Source organism: Platichthys flesus, chromosome 15, assembly GCF_949316205.1.
Source record: "Platichthys flesus chromosome 15, fPlaFle2.1, whole genome shotgun sequence".
In the NCBI taxonomy this organism is placed as follows: Eukaryota; Metazoa; Chordata; class Actinopteri; order Pleuronectiformes; family Pleuronectidae; genus Platichthys; species Platichthys flesus.
In genome coordinates, this window is record NC_084959.1 from 20932319 (window position 1) to 20956117 (window position 23799).

At 40.1% G+C, this 23799-nt stretch overlaps 1 protein-coding gene across 1 annotated transcript in view; it reads left to right on the plus strand.

The window, feature by feature from the left end:
* LOC133969877 (protein turtle homolog B-like) overlaps positions 1-23799 on the plus strand; it is a 126168-nt gene that overhangs the window by 64125 nt on the left and 38244 nt on the right. Inside the window, exon 4 of the mRNA XM_062406584.1 lies at positions 16577-16728. Coding sequence (XP_062262568.1) covers positions 16577-16728 — 152 coding nt within the window. The remainder of the gene's footprint in view (positions 1-16576; positions 16729-23799) is intronic.

A 23799-nucleotide genomic window follows, 5' to 3' on the forward strand; every position in this document is an offset into this window, starting at 1 on the left:
AAAGCATTTGCTCCATACTCAACCATGCAGGGCAGGAGTCTGCCTCAGAAGCGGGAGGCACCCTTCTTCCACCATGCAAGGACGGACAAGTGCGCAGCCCAATAATAAAACTTAAAATCCGGCAAAGCTAAACCTCCCACATCCTTTGGTTTTGATAGGTGTTTTTTAGAGATTCTAACTGTTTTATAACTCCAGATGAAAGGTATTATAATTGAGTCTAATTGCTTGAAATATGACTGCGCAATAAAACATGGGATGGATTGGAAAAGATGGAGAAAGCGGGGTAGTACTATCATCTTGATTGCATTTATCTTTCCGATCATGGATATTGGGAGGGTTTTCCAAAACTCGATATTGGTTTTAGCTTGGTCAATTTTGCTTTGCCAGTTCACTCGGAGGAGATCATTTGGGTTTTTGGTGATAGTCACTCCTAAATATTTAAAAGCTTCATAGGATTTTTTAAATGGAATGGATTGCAAATATGCGTTGTTAAATGCTGCGGCGACTGGCATAAGTTCGCTTTTCTCCCAGTTAATAGAGAATCCTGAGAGACTGCCAAACTTATCGATGAGAGTCAGGAGAGGAGGTATTGATACTTGTGGCTGGGAAATGTACAAGAGAATATCGTCCGCATATAGCGAAAGATGATGTTTATAACCAAACATGTCGATGGAAGAGATTAAAGGGCTTTGCCTGATACTAGCAGCAAGCGGTTCGATGATAATGGCAAACAAAAAGGGGGAGAGGGGGCAACCTTGACGGGTCCCACGGTGAACTGCAAATGGAGGGGAGATATTCTGATTAGTAATAACTGATGCGGTCGGATGTGAATAAATTATTTCAATCCATTTCATGAAGGAGGGTCCGAATCCGAATTTTTTGAGCACAGACATCATGTAGGGCCACTCTACTTGATCAAACGCGCGTTGCGCATCCAGTGAAATAACAACTGCCTCTTCTGAATGCTTGGCATATAAGATGTTGAAGAGGCGGCGTAGATTGAAATGCATATGTCTACCAGGCATAAAACCGGTTTGATCTGGATGTATAATGGAACATATGCATTCTCTAAGCCTATAGGCCAGAATTTTTCCCAGGATTTTGGTTTCGATGGATAATAATGAAATCGGGCGATATGATGACACCACCTGAGGATCGCGGTCTGGCTTTGGGATTAGCGAAATATTTGCTCTATATAAGGTAGGCGGCAAACCTGAAGTTAGCATCGTATGGTTGAACATGCGTAAGAGCAGAGGTGACAACTTAGGGCCAAATTTTTTGAAAAATTCTACGTTAAAACCATCTGGACCCGGCGCCTTGTTATTAGGGAAGGAAGAAATAACCTGCATAATCTCATCCAGATTGATGTCTTTATCTAGCACATCAGCCGAGTCAATGATAATTTAGGTAAATCCAGATTCTCAAAAAACGCATCAAAAGCTTGAAAATCTAGGTCGCCCTGTGACTGATAGACATTAGCATAGAAATCTGCAAAACATTCATTGATCTTCATCGGGTCCGTATGTAAGGTACCTCCCTCAGACATGATGCAATGTATGGCTCTGGAAGCCTGTATTTGCCTCAGCTGGCGAGCTAACAGCCTGTGTGGCTTGTCGCCAAGCTCAAAATATCTCTGTCTAACTTGTCCTAGTAATTTTGATACATTTTTTTACATTATAGAATTATATTCATACCGTAGAACAGTTATTTTATTAAGTACTTCTGTTTTCTGTTTGGTTTTGTATGAAACTTCTAACTTGGTCAGTTGATCATCAATTTCAGCCAATCTTTCCTTAGATTTTTTTTTCTCTGCTGCCTCATATGATATTATATGGCCTCTAAGGACAGCCTTCATGGCCTCCCACAGAGTGGAATCATCTACATCGCCCGCATCATTGGTGCTTAAATATAGCTCTACTTTACCAGAAAGATAGGTACAAAATTCTTCATCTTTTAACAGTGTATTATTCAAACGCCAATTATATTCACCTCTCTTGTATTTCAAGTCAAGACTTAAAGAGACAGGAGCATGATCTGATATTAGTATATTGTGGTAAGTGCAGTCAACTACTGACTGTAGCAACTTAGAATCCATCAAAAAGAAGTCAATCCTGGAGTAAGACTTATGTACTGTGGGAAAATAAGAAAAATCCTTCATGGTGGGGTGGAGAAGCCTCCAGATATCTACCAAATTATAAGACTGCATAAGAGTGTTCAGTGTGCCACTGTTTCTAAATGTACTAGTTTGGGAGTGCTGTCGATCAAGGACGGGATCTAAAACATAGTTAAAATCACCGCCCATGATTACATTTTAATCCGTCAAATTTGGCAAAGCATTATAAAGGTACTGAAAAAAAAACGGGTCATCAAAGTTGGGCCCGTATACATTTACTAATATTAACGGTATGGAGTTCAGAGTCCCACTAACTATCACATACCTGCCCCTCTCATCTGAAATCGTTTGAGAGTGAATAAATGGTATATTTTTTCTTATTATAATTGCAACACCCCTTGATTTTGTACTGAAGTTTGACTGGTAGACCTGAGAAGCCCACGAGGGACGAAGTATTTTTACTGCTGTTTTTTTAATGTGGGTCTCCTGGAGAAAATATATGTCAGATTTAAGTGCCCGTAAATGTGCATACACTTTCCCTCTTTTCAGTGGGTTATTCATGCCTCTTACATTCCAGCTAGTTATCTTAACTTCACCGTTGCTGTGTCTACGCAAATCAGCTAACATAGAAAGTATCTATTGTACATGTATAAAGAAAACATGACTGTGTGGCAAGGAATACTCATTACATTTAAACTGACAGATGTGCTGAAAAAACACCCCATAACAAACACAAAAACCCTCCCCATGAACACAGGAGTAGTGCTTCCATACCCCTAACTTTAAGTTAAAACTAGGTTTAGGGACCAACAAGTGGCCCGGACTAGCGGTATAACTATCCATCTCTCTCCAAACAGGGGAGACACCCCGCTTCGCAAACAAACATCGAGAATAAAAAAAAACTTATTAGCCCTCGCACAGACTAAACATGAGCATACCTTGTGAACTGGCAGTCTTTGTTAAACGATGATAGCTTACATCATCCGTCAATGTGGCAGCATTTATCACTTAATGTGTCCGGGATGTTAGTCCGCTGCCCGGTTTGCAGCAGCGCCGGCGGTTACATCCCATCCCTCAGCCTCGCGGCTCAGGAACTTCTCGGCTTCGGCCGGGGTGGCAAACGTGCCGGTGTTGTTGTTGACCGTGACCATGAACTGCGCTGGGTGTAGGAATCCACACCGGATCGCCCTGGCCCTGCATTTCTCCCTGATGGCTCGAAAAGCTTGACGTTTCTTCATCGTGGCCGAAGTGAGATCCGGGAAGATGTACACCGGGCGCCCGTCATATTGTAGAGGAGCTTTCTCTCTTGCGAGCCGCAGCACAAGCTCTTTCACCTGGTAGTAGTGTATCCTCGCGATGATGGCTCTCGCTTTGCCGTCTGTAGCCGGAGCCAAGCTCCGGTGGGCCCGGTCCACTTCTACTGGGCGGCTGAAATGCTCCTCTCCAAACAGTTTAGGAAGCAGCTCAGACACAAACTCTGCCATTTTCCGTTTTCTCCTTAATCCCGACAATCCGAATATTCTGTCTGCGCGAGCGGGCCTCCAGGTCGTCTAGCTTAGCTTGTTGCTGCTTGTACTGGGAAGCCAGCGCGTCGTATCGCCTCTCCAGCCCGTCTAGTCGCACCTCGTGCGACTCGGTGGCGACTTCAGTAGATGACACCCGCTCTCTGACTTCGGCCAGGGCAGCTTTAAAGTCCGAGATAACTCCATTGAGCTCGGTGAACCTCATTTATTAGCATGGTATAGTGGTCGCCAAAGTCGTCCTCCCCGGGACATTTGTCCTGCTTCTTTCCTTTGCCAGCTTTCTTCATCTTGAATAAGATGCTGTAGTTCACTTCTGGTACACAAAACGATGATTAAATGTCTTATGTGCGAGGGAAATTGTAAAGTCGGGATGGAGCTCCCCTTACACACGTCTACTCCATATCGAAACCAAACCGGAACTGGTATCCATCCTTTTGATGGTAACATTTTTTAACTGACACTTCAGGCAAGAGGAGGACTTTAGTGATATTGATTCTTAGCCCTTTTATTTGTGGCTGACAAAGATTATTTTAAGGGCCCGTCTGAGAAGTACACGCATGCGCGCGCACACACACACATACACACACACACACACAGTTTGACAAACAAATGGGATTTTGAAGGATAAGCTTTAATAATACAATTTCTAATGCACATAATCATAAAATTTGACATAAATACTGAATACATCATTTAATTAAAAATCGATTATTAGCTGTCCAGAAATTTGACACATAAGACTCAACAACTAATGCAAAATGTGATGGCGGAAAAAAAATATAGTGAAGAAAATTTGGTTGGAAAAGCAGTGAAAAATAACAAAAATAACAAAGTAAAAATTACATCAAATACTATTCAGATACAGATTCAACGTGTTATATAAAACATAATAGTAGCTGTGTCTCAATATAGGGGCCACATCCTTCATTGGCTCAATTTGAAGAATCCTCCAAATGCGACCGACAAATGTGTCCCTCCACCCCCGAGCTAAGCTAAGATGTTGTGGAATTAAATAAAGCAAAGCATGAAATTAAAAGCACAAATGTGCTGGTGCTGGCAGGGAAGAGAAATTCATACTATAATCTGGTGTGTTTATTTGCTATTGAGATCTCAGTCTGACTGAAGAGCCTGATTGCAGTAGCCAAACAGAAAAAAGGGCAGACTGATAGAAAGTGTTCCCTGTTAAACAGATGGGACCAATTTAGGACCTTAAATACTGAATCTAGAAAGAGGGTACCCTCACACACATCCTTCAATGGCTGCACTGGCTGAATTTTTCCTCCATCAATAGAGATATAGGCTTTAACCAACAAATCCATTCATTATAAATGAATCTGATTTATTTTCCAATAACCCCGAAAATGTATGTTTGCTTTAAGGGGTGCTCCTGTAGCTTAGAGTTGAAGTAGCTGACTATCAATCAAAACTACTTGTTTGCATCTCTTTGTTTGATTTAAAAGCAGCACATCATCGCCCCTGCAAAGCTGGAATGGGCAGCAGAACTTATGCTGTACAGAAATTAGACAACTGCCAAAAATCATCAGTCATCATAGCAGAGTATAAAGCTAAATTCTCAGGATCAAACCTTTATACACAGTTACTGGACTAAGGATCAGTTTATGAAGTAAGAGGTCCAGAGTACTTTTGGTCAAAGAACAACTCTAAACTCAAAATGTTTTGTGACTGACCCTGTCTTTGGACAAAGTCCCACAAAAAAAGTAAACACTCTCAGAACTCTCACAGAAAAATGTATTCTTAGCTTCACTTGGTACAGTAGCTCAAACATTCATTGAGTCACTTAATCAGGCGGCATAAAATGATGCCAGTTGCGGTGGTAATACACACCCCCCAGACCCCACCTCCTTGCCGTGGTCACGGCACATTAGCTCAGTTCCATCAGCGTTGCTCTTGTTCTGTTTGACTCTGCCTCATCTCTCCTCTCTCTCCCAAAGGCCCTCAGGCTGCCTATTTTTTCTACTTCTGTCTTCATGTCCGTCTCTCTGCCGTTTCTCCTCCTCTGTTGCCTTGTTGCCACATTAGCCGCAGCACTTTTATCAGCTCTGTATTAGTCACACTGTGACTAATGTGACAGAGTCGCTACTTTTACAAAAATGTTGAGATCAACTGTGGTCCGTGGTGTATCAAAATAGTGTCAATTAATGTGTATAGAGAAATAGCAACAACAAAAAACAATTATAAAATGTTGAAGTCGAGAAACCTCTGTGTGACTATACATAACATAGACCTATTTAACCAGTGTGAACAGTACATCTGCACCTAATCCAGTTTTGAAAAATTATCCCAAAAGGAAACTTCACAAACTTGATGTTCTCTACATCTTAATCACCCTGCCCTCCCTGCTGCTGCTGCCACTGCTGTTGGACAAGGAATATGTTTAATTGAGGAGATAGTTGCGAAATTAAATACATTCTCATGTATTCGTGAGTTTCTAGTGATTTTTCACTTAGATAAAGTCAAAGCAAGATGTCATTAAAGCTGAAACAAACAGCCAGTGTTGCTGGAGGACAGTGTAAACTTAATTTCCCTTCAGGATGAATAAAGTAATCTATCTATCTAATCCAACAAATGTCTCTCTTTATGTATGTGGAATGCGCCTATCGTGAAACTTTCTTTACATAGGCTTTACACTTAGCAAGTGTACTGTTAACAGCTGGAGGTAGTGCATTGTAGTTTTTTGCGATTTGGAAACGCGATACTGACAAAAAGTATAAAATTGGAATTACCAGATGACCTGCGCTCTGTAGCGGTCCTTGGGGGCAGCGCAGTCTGTGACCAAGTTGAACGTGTCTTCTTCTACATCCTCGGATAAACTACAGCAGCGGCTAGAACTGGGTCACAATCATGGCCAGATCAGATCAATTTGTTATATTATTCACCATATCAATCCAACACAGGCATGAATGGGTGTCACAGGTGCTGATCTTCAGCATGGCAGCAACATTCATGCAATCAGTTCCTTTTTAGCAATTCACCTTCAAAGTTAAAACTCCATGTTCGGTTTGTTGATGCAACGCTTAATATTGATTTGAATTACAAAGCTTTTATTTTGAAAAGCTGGTAAAAAATGAAAAAGATAACACTGGTTGAGTCAATCATTCAAACCTACATATAAGCCACATACGTTACACTATAAAGCAAATTCTGTTTCATCTAATTAAAAAATAATATCTAAATTTCAGATAAACTAGGTTAGATTAATATATTGCAATCTGCGTCATAGACTGTTTATAAAAGGTTCTGGACACAAAGGTCTGCACGCAAGCAATGAAAAGTATATTGTAGAATTGAGGAGGATTCACGAATGACAATCAATAATTCTGGAGTAGTGTCCGGAGCATAAACAAAGGCCTAGAAAACAGTCTATTCCAAACAGGCAGGATTACAATGAGTACTGCACTAATATGTGAAAAATTACTCACCGTAAAAAGTGGGAGCTAGCTTGGATCACAAACAGTATCCTGATGGTATATGTTCTGGAAGACTCACCTTCGCTGAGAGATTTGCACGTATGAAAGCAGCTGGTGGGAGCTGGTCGGTGATTCAACCGTCCGGCTTTTTGAGGTTCACATGGAGGACAGAAGGTGGCATGGGAGCACTCTTTCCTGACAGCTCCTGCATTGAGTGATCACCTGACTCACTGACAGGGAAGGTGAGGATGCTGAAACCAATGAGGCTTGCAGGTTGAAATAAAGGTGAAAGGAGTCTTCCTCACCCTTGGATGGAGAGGCATACAGCAGTGAAGAGGTGCGAGGTTCCGGTGACGAGGGCTCCAGGGAGTCCCTGCTGTGCTTTACTCATTGCTGATGTCATCCACAATCAGTTCGACAGGAAAGAGAAATACTTCCAACTGGCAGGAAGAAGCAGTCCAGGAAGGATGCCTGTTTTTTGATGGCAGCAGTGGTGTGTTCTACACTATAGCAGATCTACTGTTATGACCTGGATATTTGTCATAGCAGTCATTCTGGAACTTCAAATGCATGTACTCACAGCAAAACAGGATCCATCAGTGTCTGTAAAAATCATTCAGGATTTACTCTTATCCAAATGAAGAAACATAATTATACAGTTCCTGACCAAACCAGTTCAAACAGTTCTACATTTTGCTGCATAGCAGGGTTTTAAATTTGTCACTGGCAACATTTCTTGTAGTGATGGTGCGTCTACCAACAATGATTCGTTTACCAGAGCTGAAGAGGGGATCATCAGAATGAGCAAGATGAAGTGGGCTATAGCAACAAGTATGGTGAACTTAACCAGAAAGTGTCAAAAAAGAGTTTCTTATTTTTTAGATGAAAAATAGGCTTTGCATCCAAATGAATGGATTACTATGATCGACAGCTACAAATGTTATAAGCAGTGTTTGTGTAATAAATGTCACTGACAGGAGGGGGAGACAAAAGTGCTACACTATAAACTAAAAGAGTAAATATTTTTCAAAAAATAGTTTTTACTTTTAGCTTTTTGATAAATACAGGCTCAGCTCCTCGGTTTGACTGAGCAGATTATGCAGATTGTTCAAGAGTGTTCAAGCCTACGAGTAAAATAGAGCTGAAAGAAATAGCGGGAGAAACACATTTCTCCCTTTATGGGATTTAATGGGATCTCATCTTCAGTTGATGAATCCACCCAATCCTCAGATCCACACAGCCAAGTTTCAATAAAAGAAGATATTATGTAATCATGAGGACCATATAGCATTGCTGTACTTTGTTTATTGGTGTAAACTCAAAAGCTGTGAGTGCTTTCAATGCTTAACCATGTGTTGCAGCACCATGTTTTAAAGTGTGGCTGTCACAGGAAGTTAAAGGTCCACCAGTGAAGTCCTCTATTTATTGTTCGCTCTTGTAATAACAATTTGAGATAGTCAAAGATTAACCAGCGATTATTCTTGGCATTATAGCCGTCCGCCTGGTATGCACTGAAGGTGATGCATATAGGTCACGAGTAGACACATATAGACTCAACAAATTTACACCGCTATCTCATTCCTGTGTACTTAAAAACTCCTTCTAGAATGTTTGTGGAGAACCCGTTGAGCAGGAAGACAGGATGTGTTTGTTACAGTAATCTAATTATCGTTCAAGCCATTTAATCAATGTACAATTTCTAATGAAACAGATACAAGGTCAGAATCTAGTAAGGTTTGTAACTAAATTAATACCTCTTATTCTTTTTTACCCCCCAAGTTATTGCAGCTGGTAATAGGGTGGACCAACAATTTCAATTACAAATTCAATAATGGCAACGATCCAACGATCATGAAAACCAAGTAAACAATATAAAACAATTATTATCCCACATTTCTTTTTACAATGAGACCCTTGTTTTGTCTTGCGTGATGATGCCCAGCCCACACTGCCTCTGTGTGAGGCGCAGCCAGTTCTTCTGAGTGTCATAGTCTGTTGTGTGTCTTCAGCAGGGTTGCAATGTGTGGATTTCCTATACTAAAAGCCACGCTATATACTTAATGAAATCCCAGTACACTACAGCGATGCAATATTATTGCCACCACTGCCTCAGGATTGGAAGACATACATGGCCGCATGAACTCCCTCCTTGCTCAGTCGCTGACATGCACCTACTTTACATGTTAACAGTAAACACCAACTCTAATCACACATTATTAGGACATGTACAGTTTTTCTTCAAAGAAGATTAAGACTCTCACTGTTACGCTGTCCCTCAGAGCGCAGCCCCCAATCCCGCCTGAGGTGATGCTAAATAAGCAAGATTCATTTCTCCCAGGGCTGGTCTTCACACTCCCCCTAAAATAGCTTCAACACACCCTCTTGCCTGCCACCCCTGTATTCTGCAGCAGAACTCTGCAGTGCCTGAATGCTGCACAACAGCCCCACTCCCTCTTTCTCTCTTTCTCTCTCTCCCACTCTTTCAACCCCTTTACCTCTGCTTACCACGCATGCACACAAACACATGTTTGTATATCTTTCTTAGTGAGGACACTCATTGGCATAATGCATTCCCTCACACTAATAGACTCTCACACTAACCATCCAAACTAAATGCCTAACCAATAACCTAATTCTATCCCTATCCCTAAAACCAAGTCTCATACCCCAAACAGTCCGTTAAAGGGGGGTCACAAGGTGAGCACCGGCCAAAACGTCCTCACTTTCCCAAAATGTCTTCACTACGTAGGTTGTAGAGTCAAACTGGCCCTCACAGAGATGGCTGGACAAGAGCACACACACACACACACACACACACACACACACACACACACACAAACAAACAAACAAAGGTGTACAGGGGCACAGTAATATTGTCACTGTGCCCCGTCCCTGTTATGGTTTAAAAACAGATTTACACACACTTATCTCACACAGGATTAACAAACAACCCTAGTGTCTACACCACCGTGCTTAAAATTGGTAATCTAAATAGCTTATTGAGTTGTAGTTACATTGTATTTCATTATTGTACCAATCTATGAACCACTCTGGTTCTTTTACATGTGCTTTATGATTTAAAGAAACTTGACCATACTTACACACCGTATTTCTCAACCATAACAATAATTTAGCAACAGCATTATTCAGGACTTCGGTGTATGGTGAATTGTAGATGCGTTTACACCTACACACATTTAGTATTTTGGTGATCTGACATGTTGCTGACTGTAGTGACAGAGAGAGGTACAGTGTGTTACTGTGTCAGCATAGTGAAACAGATGCTCCAGGAACTAGCCTCCAGCCATTACCCCTTAATACTAATGTGTGACTTTGAAAGAAGAATCTTTTATCATCAACATGTCAATTTTCATGGATTTTTCTCTCGTAGTATTTCAAGCTTTTCAGGCTTTTCACGTTCAGATATTGCATCAATGTGCTGCACTTTTTTTCTATGAGAACGATACAGCCATCAGCTGCAACTTGGGGCTCAGTATCTTGCCCAAGGACACTTTGGCATGCAGAAGGGAAAGACTGGGATCAAACCCCCCCAAGTTGGCTTTTAATAGTTGTCAGTGTGCATCATATGGGTGTAGATTATGGGAGGGGTAGGGATGGGAGGGGTAGGGATGTATAGGTTTAATCTGTCCATAGTGTAGCTTGCTGTTTTCCAGGATTACCAACCGTAGTTTTAATTAAATTAATTAATTACAGATTATGAACTCTTTCTAAAAGGTCTATTTTCATTTTGTGTTTTGGGAAATTTATTCATAGGTGGGCTACATTCTACAAAGACTAACTTGCTATCGTTAAAGAATACTGACATGTACCTGCACTTTTCTTCTGACACGGTATATGTGTCTTATTTTCAACCCCCCTCCACAACCCTGCACCTCCAACGCTGTAGTTTACTCAGTGCTGATCTAAATACATGTCTGAGCTGAAGGCTAAAGTAAAAGCTCTGTTCTTCCCCAGCACTTTCCAACATAAGACTTATCATACTGTTTAGTGATCTCAAATACAGTGTTCTCGCTATTTTGAGGCTTTATCTGTGTGAATTGAATGCAGACAGATCTACACAATAGACTGTGGACATTTTTAGATCTGTTGTGTCAGTGGATTGGTTTGCAATATTGAAGGAAGGAATAGTAAATTCAAAGACAGCCACGGTTAGCTTTTAGAAGGAAAACTTCAACTCTGTTATAGTTTGGTTTATGTCCAACATACACTGCTGTGGAAAAAACTGGCACAGCGTCCGCCCAAACCTGGATGTTCCCGGTTGCTCATGGCACAGTTACTTTTAAATAACAACCAATGGGAATACTGACTGTTCTTTTATTGTGTGTCAGTATAGTTGTGGGTCACCAGACAATAACAGTAAAAAGCTTGTAAGCTCACACAGTCGATGTCGGCGTGGGGCTGGCTCAAGGAGCACATTCTCTACCAGGGGTGTAATCAGCAGCAGATAGCTGTTAGCTGATTACTCCCCAGGTTTAAAAGGAAGCCGAGAAAGTGGTTGGTGCCTGGCTGTTGTTGGGAGACCCCATTGGCAACGTCCCTTGCCACAGTGGTGCCCAACATGGGGTCCAACACAGCCATTGAAGCACAGCTCCGGTCAGCGATGACTCTTACTCAGATGGTGGAAACTTGTTAGCGTTCATGGAAAGGGAGCAGGCATTGCCAGCAGGCAGCAGTGGGAGGCCCTTCGGGCACAGGCAGGGAGGTGGACCCAGCTGCTCTTGGCTCGGAGAGGATCTCTTTCAGTCTGCCTCCTCCATCATCCTCCCTTTGCATATCCCACCACGAGTCGACTGCCCCAGGTAAATCTGAGGCTTTCCTGCTCCTACTCCTGGTTCCCGGTTGGCGGTTATGCCGACACCTCCTTCTCCTGGTCCCCGGTCGAGCAGCAGTTATCCTGGTGGATCTCTTAACTTAAAATATCTGAATTTTGTACCAGTGGTTTTGCCTTTAAAAGTCAGACTTTCAAATTTATGCAGTAGAAGATAATCCACTTGGCTCCTGATGAAAAATGTCAGACGAATATGTGAGCAAGTGACAATTACTTAACTCAGCAAATATCCAGTCTAATTGTAGTGGTGCCACAGGCAGCCTGACCCACCTGGTATCAAACATTCATTATCAAAGATTCTGGCCATGTCTACTGTTGTTTTTCAATTTAGCTCAGCTGTGGCTCAGGGGGTCGTTGACTATCCTCTTACAGTTTGGGCACGTGGATATGCGGGATCTGAGGGAGAGGGAAGACTTATGGTTTTCCGTTTCTAGATTAACCAATTAAGTTTGAGCAAGTTGTGTTTGCCTGCAAGTAAACAATCTTTGTAGGAATCAAAAGAGGCGGAATGCAACAACTCTCAGCTTTTAAATGTATCTGTGTTCATATGGAGATAACTGTTTGTAAAGATTAGCCAAATGTCAACCTCAAACCTGTTAAGAGTTTGTGGTGTATGATAGACAGAGTCTTGGCCGAGGTTTGGGCTGTCTACACCAGAAGCCTCTAAATACTAGCTGTTGCTCTCAGAGGCTCATTCATCATCAGAGGATAGCCGATGGACTCCGAGATTGGATGTCCACTTACCAGAAGCTCGCTGGTTTGAGCCCCTGCTCTTCCATTCTGCTTGCTGAATTTACAACTATGTCAGTGATGTGACAGAGAAAGTAATGCACAAAAATACCCTATGAATATGTGAGTGAATGGGTTAAACTGTACTGTAAATCACAATTAAGAACTACTAATAAAATAAAAAGATATTGTGATGTGTCTGCTACTTGAACTCTGCGAAGCATTTATGTTGCCTCTAATCTGGGGTGCTGTTAATTTGTAGTTTCTGAGGCTGGTAACTTAATGAACTTATCCACTGCAGCAGAGGTAACTCTTGGTCTTCCTGTCCTAGGGCGGTCCTCATGAGAGACAGTTTCATCATAGCGTTTCATGAATTTTCTCGACTGAACTTGAGGATACATTCAAAGTTCTTAAAATTTTCCGGAGTTACTGATCTTCTTGTATTAAAATATTGATGGACTGTCGTTTCTCTTTACTTAGTTGAGTGGTTCTTGCCATAATTTGGATTAGGACTGTAGTCGAAAAGGCCTATTCACTGTATAGAGCTGTGCACTAACCCTGCCTCTGTAAACCACAACTGATGGTCTCAAACACATTAAGAAGGCAAGAAATTCCCCAAATTAACTATTGACAAGGCAAACCTCTTAATTGAAAACCATTTCAACAGGTGACTACCTCATGAAGCTGAATGAAAGAAGGCAGAGAGCAGCAAAGCTGTCCTCATAGCAAAAGGTGGCTACTTTGAAGGATCTAAAATATAAAACATATTCTGGTTTGTGTAACACTTTTTTGTTTACCACACAATTCCATATGTGTTCCTTCATAGTTTTGATGTCTTCAATATTAATCTGCAATTTAGAAAGAAAGAAAAACTAGTGCGTTTTGCATACTGCGACAAGGATAAATATTTCACTTCCTGCGTCTGTCATGCACCGCTAGACTACGCTAACTAATGACGCATTACGGTCTGCCGCAACAAGTTAGACCCCATAGTGAAAACTTTATCTAAATCGGATTTAGTTTTAAAACAAAGTTTACCTTCTTTTTGTCAAGAGGTGGTGCTATCGCTATCACTTTACTAGACTAATAGATCTGCTCAGGTCAAAACACTCTTTTATCTTTTCAGATTGTATACATCTTTCATCTTTGCATCCAATACATTAAAGGATTCTAACATCAGTGACACTGTGAGATTAAAGCCAACTGTCAACAAAAAATGATTTGCTTAATGAATCTTTGGAATTGTTCTTTTATAAATACAGCTTATTTGAGCTGTATATTGTAAAGCAGCCAAGAGCAGTTCATCAAGGTTTAATACATGTAACTTCCTGTAGCCAGCAGGTGGCGCTGTAATGACGAGTCAATGTTAATCTGGATCTGATCAGGGCGGGACTATGAATGTGTGAATGAGGTTTGGGGCTAAAAGGAAAATTCACAGAGGAGTTATAATAAATCCCTCTTTTTTGGCGAATCATCAAAATGTCACGTAACCCCACTGTAACACCGTGTGATGAAATCATATATACCAAGGTAGTTTATATCTCAATCTTGTCGAGAAAACGTTCACAGAAGTGGAAGTTGATCTAATGAAAGCCCAAGGACAAGTTTATCAGACTTATGTGTTTGTCATGAAAAGACAAATGTCCCTATTGATTTTTGTATGTCGGCCAATCTTAGTGCCGGGGCTTCTCTTTAGGGGGCGCTGGTCACTTATTTTGTCACGCCCATTCCTTTAAACCATGTAAATATCTTCAGCCTAAGGTGCTCGGGACCTAAAAATCCTTTTAATTTCAATAGGGCCTCCCACTGCTTGGTGCTCAGGCACTAATAAAGAAAAACCATTGAATGAGATTCTGTGTCCAAACTTTTGACTGGTACTGTATGTCTCTACACTGTGTATTTAATTGATGAATACAACAACATTTTAAAACAAATATCGATATTTGAGCAGGAAATTCCAAAAACATTTGCCGTTTCCTTTCTTTCGCTTCCCATTTTAAACCAATTGAGCTATATAATAAATATCTGTGAACAGCTTCATGGACTGAGTCCTTCCTAGCTACAGTCTCTGGCGTGGAAAAGCATTTACTGTAGAATTAGCGCTATGGCCTGGCTTATGGCTGCAGATGGAATGACATGTTAGCAATGGAGAGGCTATAGGATTACACATGTAAGAAGATGAGCCTCTGTCCTAAAGTGATTAGGTTGAGAATATCCAAGAAGGAATTACCAAACAAAATCTGTATTGAATCACTGACCATATCAGTGTGTTCATATGTTTGTGTGCGGTGTCTGGGTTAAATGGGGGTGGGGAAGTCATAAAAAACTGCTTACGGATGTTTTGTTAAGGAGATGTGCCAATTGTCTTGTATGATCATCCCTCCCCATAATCTATACAGCCTCTGAGCTAAAGAGGATTTTGAGAAATGGCTTTAGAAAATGCAGCATGCCTTGCACACCACCACTCCCTATCGTCACATTCTGGTCACGAGTAAAGATCTAAAAGGTGTAAGGTGTAAACTTCTTTTAGAGGTTTATTTTATTCAGAAGGATTACTGATGAAATAGAAGACTCGAATTTATCCAACTTTGTCATTTATACGTTTATTTACTTTTCATTGTAACTTCAACGTCAAACTCATCTCTAAATTTGTTTGATGGGGACAGATGTGCCTGTACGTAATGTTTGAGTTTGCAAAAAGACATTCAAGACCTGCCTGTAAGTGTCTGTTATGCATATTAATGCATGTTTTCTGTTAGTATACATGCACCTAAAGCTTCCGCAGTAAAATCCATTCATTTTTGTTCAGCAGCTGCTCTTCTTGTATGAGTAGCATATTTATATTTGTTAAAAGAGGGAATGGGAAGATTGTTTTCCCTACCGAGTAAGAACACATCTTCAAGTCTTAAATTTCTTATCTGAGAAATGTTTCATGAACGTTTAAGTCAGTGTTTGACATGTTTCATCGGTTTTATTTATTTATCTGTATATTCTGGCTTGCTGGCTACATTTCAGGCAACAGCACGGCAAAATCTCAATCCGTTTCTCTATTTGGAAAAGATGACTTAATGAATACTGAAATATCACAATCTATGAAAATACAATCAACCAGGCCTTAAATTGTTACCGTAAACAATTTGAAGCCACATGTTTTTTATGAACCCTTGCTGCAAACAAACATTATCAGTGATGCTACGACTGCTAGAAATGTGTTCAGGAGACAACACATGAAAATGTAACGTAAATAATAAAATTTGAATTTAAGGAGCACGCCTTTCCCCCCACACACTACCATGCATGTTTATCAAGTGCTTAAAGCGTGACAGTTGATCACTCAACTCTCTCACAGTCTCCAGGCAACCACAACACACTGATATAATATAAATAGATACTTGTTGGGCATGTTAATGTAGCAGCGTTTAGCTACCAGTGCTGTTTTTTGTGCATTTGTAGATTTCTGCCCAAGGCTTTGAAATCACTGGGTTATGCTCACTCACTCGGAAGATACTGAATCCCAAATTGCCCCTAACAGTGTATGAATGATGTAATAGAAAAAGTGCTGTGTTTAGAAGTGCTGTATAAATGTATGTGTGAATGGGTGAATGTGACTTGTAGTGTAAAAAGTTCTGAGTGATTGATAAGACTGGAAAAGCACTATATATAAAAACAGTCCATTTACCTATACACATACTCCACATAGCTGATTGTCAAAAAATGTATAGTTCAAAGAAACGAGTGTATTCACAACTGCACCGTGTCATTGGCAGATGACTTGTGTCTTTTAACAGTTGCAATGTGTCAAAATACAACATCTACAGAGAACTCCTTATTACTTAGTGTTTCTTGCTCTCCCTGTGTGAATCCCTTTGAAGCATTACTCACATGTCCTTGTTCTCTTTCTTTCCAAATGTCTTCCTGTCCTCTGACTCCTCAGCGCCCCCCACATTCACAGATACGCCACCTCAGTACGTAGAAGCCAAGGAGGGCGGGAGCATCACTTTGACCTGCACGGCCTTTGGCAACCCCAAGCCCTCAGTCAGCTGGCTGCGGGAGGGCACTCTCATGGTCAGCAGTGCCAAGTATAAGGTAGGCCCAACATTAATAAGATCATGAGTATAGTTCATTATTGTCTAGACAGAGGATAAATGATTGTCATTATAATAACGTGCTTGCCTCATTCTAATTCAAACCCTTGCATTTTTTGGAGTATGATAAGCTCTCAAACTAGTTAGTCATTCGCTCCAAGACACGTCTAAAGTTTCCTTGGGAGCAAGGCCAGATGTGAATTGTATTATTGGGGTTTGACAGAGAGGTGAATGGAACAAATTACTGAAACTTACTGTAAAGTGGTTGATAGGACAGTAAAAGCACCATGTAAATACAGTCTCCATACATTTACACACAAAAAAAGGGGTTTCTTTCAGTATTAAGCAATTCTGTTGGTCTAACATAATGTTCTTAGGTTGGGTTAGTGCCAATTTACAAAAGTAGAGTGATTTAGTGACCATTAAAGTGCTGTTAAGAAATGGGGCACTGTCTAGTAGCCATCACATATTACAAGATTTCATTAGAATTATCGTGGCTGAGCGAATGGACAGAGATGGAAAGTTTTGGAGAGGTCTGATTCAACACATTTTTTAAATTGTTTTAAAATGATCGGGGAACCCCCGACCCTATATGAGCAGATCAAGGCTTACGATTTATCTGTACCACACTCAATCAAGACTGAAAATGTCACTGACGAGAACCTTGCAGTGTGAAGCCAGCATTAAACTCACATTCCCCTTGAAACATTTCACTTTCCACTTCAACATCAGTACAACATATTTAGAATGTTAACAGTGAACAATTACATCAGAAACTGAGGATTCTAGAGCCTGTTCAGTGTAATCAGAACAATGCTTCAATTATTCTTAAAGTGCCATGATAATGTTACTTTACCTTGGTAGGAAAAAAAAGTTAGTAAGGGAAAGCAATGTTTTGAGAGCTTGCACTTTTTTGCGGAAGTGTTATTTCCATCTAGTTTCATAATGATCTTCTGCAGAGCTTCAAAGGTTTATTTAAGCTCTCTGGGGTAGCGACGGTTTAGAGCATACACAAGCGCAAGCAACCCTGCCACTGCAAAAGGCACATACCTCAACTCATGCAACACCTTTACACCCTCCAGAAGAATTCCGACATCCTCTGGGTCCTTACTGGGCCCTGCACCGTGGTGTCGAATGACAAAGAGACTCCAAAGACGGTCTCTGCCATTGCCGCCAGACTGCTTTCATCATCGCACTGTAATTAAGAAAAGTTAAATAATGTTTCATTTATCTGCATTATATTCCATATCTTATAGCACGTGTCATTTTTAAACAATAATTTAATGTAAAACAGCTATCACCAACTATCTTCGAAAATAATCAAAGTAAATACACTCCAAATGTTTTTGGAGCAGATATTTTGAAAATTGTAAAGGCAATATGAATTCAAAGGAAAATTAACCGTGATCATCCCCAGTGAAGATTAAGTTAAATCAATATACCAGGTATTCCTGAGCTTCTCTGGATCTTCATTCAAGTAGACGCAAAGACTTCTCAGTATGCATTCTCTTTTGAAATCAATGCTGTCAGTCTAAGTATTCAGATTAGAGAAAATATGAGAAAAAAGAAAAAACACATTAGGAAAATCATCTTGACCAACCAGCAGAGTTGTTTTCACACACCTAATGCAAGATTCACAGGTCATCACAACACGAAAAGGCATTGGAAGATGTGTATGCATTAATTATTATAAATATGAGTATATAACATGATTCACTTTTCCATTATCATACCTCAGTCATGGGTACCATGATGCTTCTGATCCGTTTCCCTTGAACACCGCCTTTCTTGGCAAACACCTTGATTAGGTCTGCAGAGTGAGCATCTAGCTCAAAGAAGAACTTTGACTCTAAACGGATTGTTGTGATTCTCTTGAATTCCAGACACACCTACAAATTGAGAAAAAGACCAAAAAAAAAATAATTAAGTTTGGCTATTTTTATTTCAGTGGTGCATGTTTGATTTAGCATGTCAGACTGAGTATACATGTGTTTATCAATATTAGTTTTCTCCATTCAAATTCCACTGTCAGAGCCAGATTGGGGGTTCCCCGATCATTTTAAAACAATTTTTAGAAATCCTTAGCAGTTTATGAATTACATCAGAGTCTGCAAATAAGTGTCTATATATAGCTCACACTGTAAAAAGTAAAAGGGGTTGTTCCTTCACACAGTCATTTACTTACCTCATGCACATGGAAGAGAGCCAGCCACCTCGTTTTAAAATCAGCTATCATTGGTGCCTCCCGAACTACTTTTTGCCTCCTATAAGCAAAGGTCTCGTCCATCATTTTCACCACATTCTCCTAATTGTTTCTTTTCTTCACTTCTGAGAGGAGGGCCACTCTTAGTCCTTATTGTGTCTCGGCTGTTTCACCAGACAGATAGGCAGGGCAGTAATTCACTTCTGCTGGATTGGTTGTTACTACACCTGGCTGGAAGTTTTTCATGGTATGTGGGTTGTGCTTTCTGTCTTTGTGAGAGAGAAAGGTTCCGTATACAGTTGTTTTAAAACCGCAACCCATAAACATACAATTAACAGTTTCATTACTCTTCAAATGAGTGCCAATATGTTTGAAATAATCCTTTTCAGTAGACAGACCTCTGCAAGTGCATAACGTACATCTGAATGTTGACAGTTCCAGCATCTTCTGGGAATTTTGTTTAGGATGGACTCTACTTAAATGAATATGCATAGCATTCCATGTCTTAAAAGTACATGGGAAGTTTGTGTTTTGGCACAGGTAGCGCTGCCTTTGACGGTGCTGTAGTCTCAGATGTTTCAGTAGGTCATATCTAGAAGATATAGATTTGCTACACAGCTTACAATTCCACATTTGCCCCAACCCCCCACAAAAATATCGTCACATTTTTGACGATGGACCTGCAGTCTAAATGACCTACAAATGGACAAAGGTTTCTGCTGCTCTAGCTAACAAAAAAAAGGGAATTTGTTAGATATTCTTATAAAAAGAAACTTTATGATGGCCCCCTTTACCTGCATTAACAGACACAGGTGCAGGTGGATAGGACGCTCTTGTGGTCAGACAGCAGTCACAGCACACTTTGGCATTCACAAATTCCTGTAATAAATTGAGAGAGATTGATCAGTTAACATGAAGTCAGAAAACACATCCACATGCGCACATAAACACACAAAGGCAAGAGCTAGATGCAGAGGTAGAAAAGGTTGAGTATAAGGAGGAGATAGGCAGAAATTGAAACAGACGAAGGGAGGAAGAGAGAGAGACAGAAAGGCTAATGCAAAGCAGACGAAAATAGAAGTACATACCACGTAGACATTTTATTTACCAGGCAAGTAACTGTTCCTGTATAGTTATTATAATTATATCGGCAGGTTGAGTAACACAGCAGGAGCTGGCAACAATGATACATCTGATTCACCATTAAAACAGAGGAGAACAAGAGAAGAGCTGATGTTTAGTTTTGCTGACAAAATTTCACAATGTCATATTCTCTGGTTAAATGTTTTTAGATGCATTAGCATATTTTTTTTGCTAATGGATCATAGAGGTTGGAAAGACAAACAAGGGAAAACGTGACATTATACAGATGTAGTCTGCTCACCTTGTACCGGTGCACAGACCCGCCGCGTCTTCTTTGATGTAGCCGCTGATTTTAGACATCTTTTGTTCCCTTCTCACACAATGTAACGTTATTCTTCAGTTCAATGCTTATATAAAAGTAGTTGACTAACTATTTTTAAAGCTCTAGAAGCACAACTAGCAACACAAAACACTGTGTTAACTCGCCATGTGTGACGTTATCATGGGAATTGAAACATCAACATGTTCGGGAGAAGCTTACTGGTTTGATATTTGATTCATCCATTGGCAATGTAAGGCAGAATATAGAGTTGTGGAATTCGGACCAGCAGTGTGTGGAGGAAGCTTCATGAAAGCTGCAGCCAGAAGAGAGAGAGAGGCCCTAGCTCGCTCTGCAGCATCTGGTGATGCCTGTTGCGTTGTCTGTCCTGAAGATGCACACCGATGGAGACAAAATTGAATTCTCCATACTACAATAAACTTCACCAAGCTTCCTTTTTTATTTGATTATCTATGGGATGAATTCTGTGATTGCAAAGCAGGACAATATATTTGAAACTGACCCCCTAAAAGCCAAGAGGACTGAATTGAAACATAAACAAATTTTCATTTCAACAACATATCTGTATGTGCAATGCATTCTTTGTTATCCTCCATTGTAACATCAAAATGTACTACAAAAATCCATTAATGACATATGATTGATTGATTATTTATTATTTACATACACTTTCCTCTGTATGTTAGAAGCACTCTCTGGTATCTGGCGCATATAGATAATATTGTGTGTTCATTCTCCTCAGACAATCTGTCGTACGTGGTGTTTCACTGTTCACCATGGTGTTCTTGCAATATTTAATTTTGCAGCAACAGTGCAGCTCTCAGCAAATTTAAAATGATCTGCATGACTCTCTGAACTCAATGCTCCATTTGTTTTTACACACTGGTATGATTTATCCTGACTTCATGATGAGGGGAACTTCTTAGCAAACAGTTGCTTCTTTAAACATCCAGCAAGCATTATGACAACATGATTACAAATGATTCATCTGCACTCATGTCCCTGTCCTCCTGAATGCCATGATGGATGATCAATACTCAATCTCTTTAAGCTCTGGCTTTGGTCTCCACCAACTCCTGAGAAAAGTGGCAGCTAAATGCTCCTCTGGGCCCACCAGCTGCTCTCTAATGTACGGTGTGTTGTTGCAGCATTTTTTTTTCTGTTTGCTGCAGCGGGACAATAATTACTGTCTTTGTCAGTATGACAATAACCTTTCACGTAAAGTGATGTGATCAGCTTTAGATATACATATACCTGTGGCATCCTGTTGTGGTATGCCAGATGTTCTGTGGCTGACAAGAATGCTCTTGAGAGAGTCATTAAATCAGCACAGAAAATCACAAAAACACAGCCAACTTCACTCCAGGACATTTAAAGAACCCCCTGTTTACCGTGGGGCCACAAACATCATAAAGCACCCATCCAACTCAGGCCACCACCTCTTCACTCCACTGCCCTCTGGAAGGAACAATAGATCCATCAAGGCCTGCACTTCCATGGTCCTGAATACTTTCTATCCAAGTGCCACCAAAGAACTGACCTCTGTCAAATAACTGTTCACTGCATTCAAGTTCAGGGTCCTCATTTCCATGTCACTACTCTCTGGGCAACTGCAAAAATACTGTTCATAGAGCTACACAACTTCCTCATATATTTATGTTCCATATATTTTTTATATCCATACCTGATTTGATACCACCTAATCCTGCGTATGAGCATGCAAATGTATCCCCCATGTTAGATCAATTATTTGAACGACTGAGCTTTGTTCATAGTTGAGTTTTATGCTGTAGCTAAATTTGTCTCAGGTTGCAGTTTTTCCTTATGACCTAGACTTCACTGGTGAACAAATGTAAACCCTTTAGAACTGCAACATCCTTTTATGTCAATACATATAAAGATAGATTTAAATTGTCGCTGTGAAAACACATAGAACCCAGTTTTTGTTTTCTTAAAAAGAAAAATTGTTCAGTCACATTTGAAGCTACAGCTGCTGCATCATGCTGTGCTCTCGTTGTCAGATGTCGCGGTGTAATTGGACGAAGGACTGAAAAATGTATTTACATTTTGAGCTGAGAGTATAAATCTTGTGAAGGGAAGTCAAAGCCTTTGTGGGAGATTGGACATGTCTACCATAGATGTGCCTTTGTTTTTAAAAGCTTCTGCAAACTCTTCTTTCTGAGTTGGTTGACACAGCTATAAGAAACATTCAGAGGAAGTGTTTGACATGACCGCATTCCCAGGATTACTTCACAGTTGTCATGTCTGAATGCAAGTTTCCCTATTCACATGAGACAAGTGTTACTTGTATTAATTCCTCTTAATCATAGTGGACATGAAGTGATCCCTTATTGATGAATTTCCATTTGAGTAGTGTGTAAACAAAATCCATAGTTCTGGTTTTGAGCTAAAATGCATCCTATAGTTCATTACAGTTGAGGCTTCAGTTTGAGAGGATATCTTTGACAGTAAAATTCATTATCTGTGTTCATTTGTTGGTTGGTTTGTTTGTTTGTTAATAAGATAACACAGAAACATCTGAACAGATTTCCTCACAAATGGCCAGAAAGATGCAGTATGGGTCAAGAAAGACCCCTTTACACTTTAACGCTGATCGAGGATTTTTTTTTCTTTACTTGTGCAGTATTGGGTGTGTTTTAGGGAATAATTAATGGAACTTGATGTTAAATAAAAAGTGTACATCCTTAAAATAACTGATATCCATGAGTTTATGGTTTTTGGTGCTGCTTGAAGGATCTTTGGGCTTTGGCAGAGATATGTGCTCTGAGTCATATTTTAGTTTTAATCCTTCTTTGGGCTTTGTGTAATAAAGACTGGATTTTGACAGCCATGTTTTCCACTGTAAGCATGTTAAGATGGAGAAAACATTTCACTATAAAAACAGTATTATTATGAGACATGAAATAGTAGTACCTGTGAAAAAAATTTGTAAACTTTTTGCCTATTAATCTACACTCAATAATCTATAATTTGATGTGAAAACATGTTTTCGATATATTTTTGTAAATTTATTAGAATTAAGAAACTTACATTTATTATTTACAAAAGTATTCAGACCCCATTATTCAGTACTTTGTAGAAACCCCTTTGGCAGTAGTTAAAGCTCCAGGGCTTCTTGGTTAACGTACCTAGTATCTTTTCACACCTAGATCGGAGCAGTTTATCAAATTTTTACTGGCAGATCCTCTCAGGCTCTATCAGACTGGATTTAAAGCGTATGTGAGCTGCCATCTTTAGATCTCCACATATGTTCTATGGGGTTTAACTCTGGGCATTGTGTAGACCACACTGGGCCAGTCACAGTATTGTCCTGAAGGCACTCAGCTTTATTCTTTCGGTCCATCTCAGATGCCCATCTTATTCATCAGGTCCATGATTGTAAAAATGCACGGAATGCTTTTAAGATTAAGTCTAAAAATATTCTA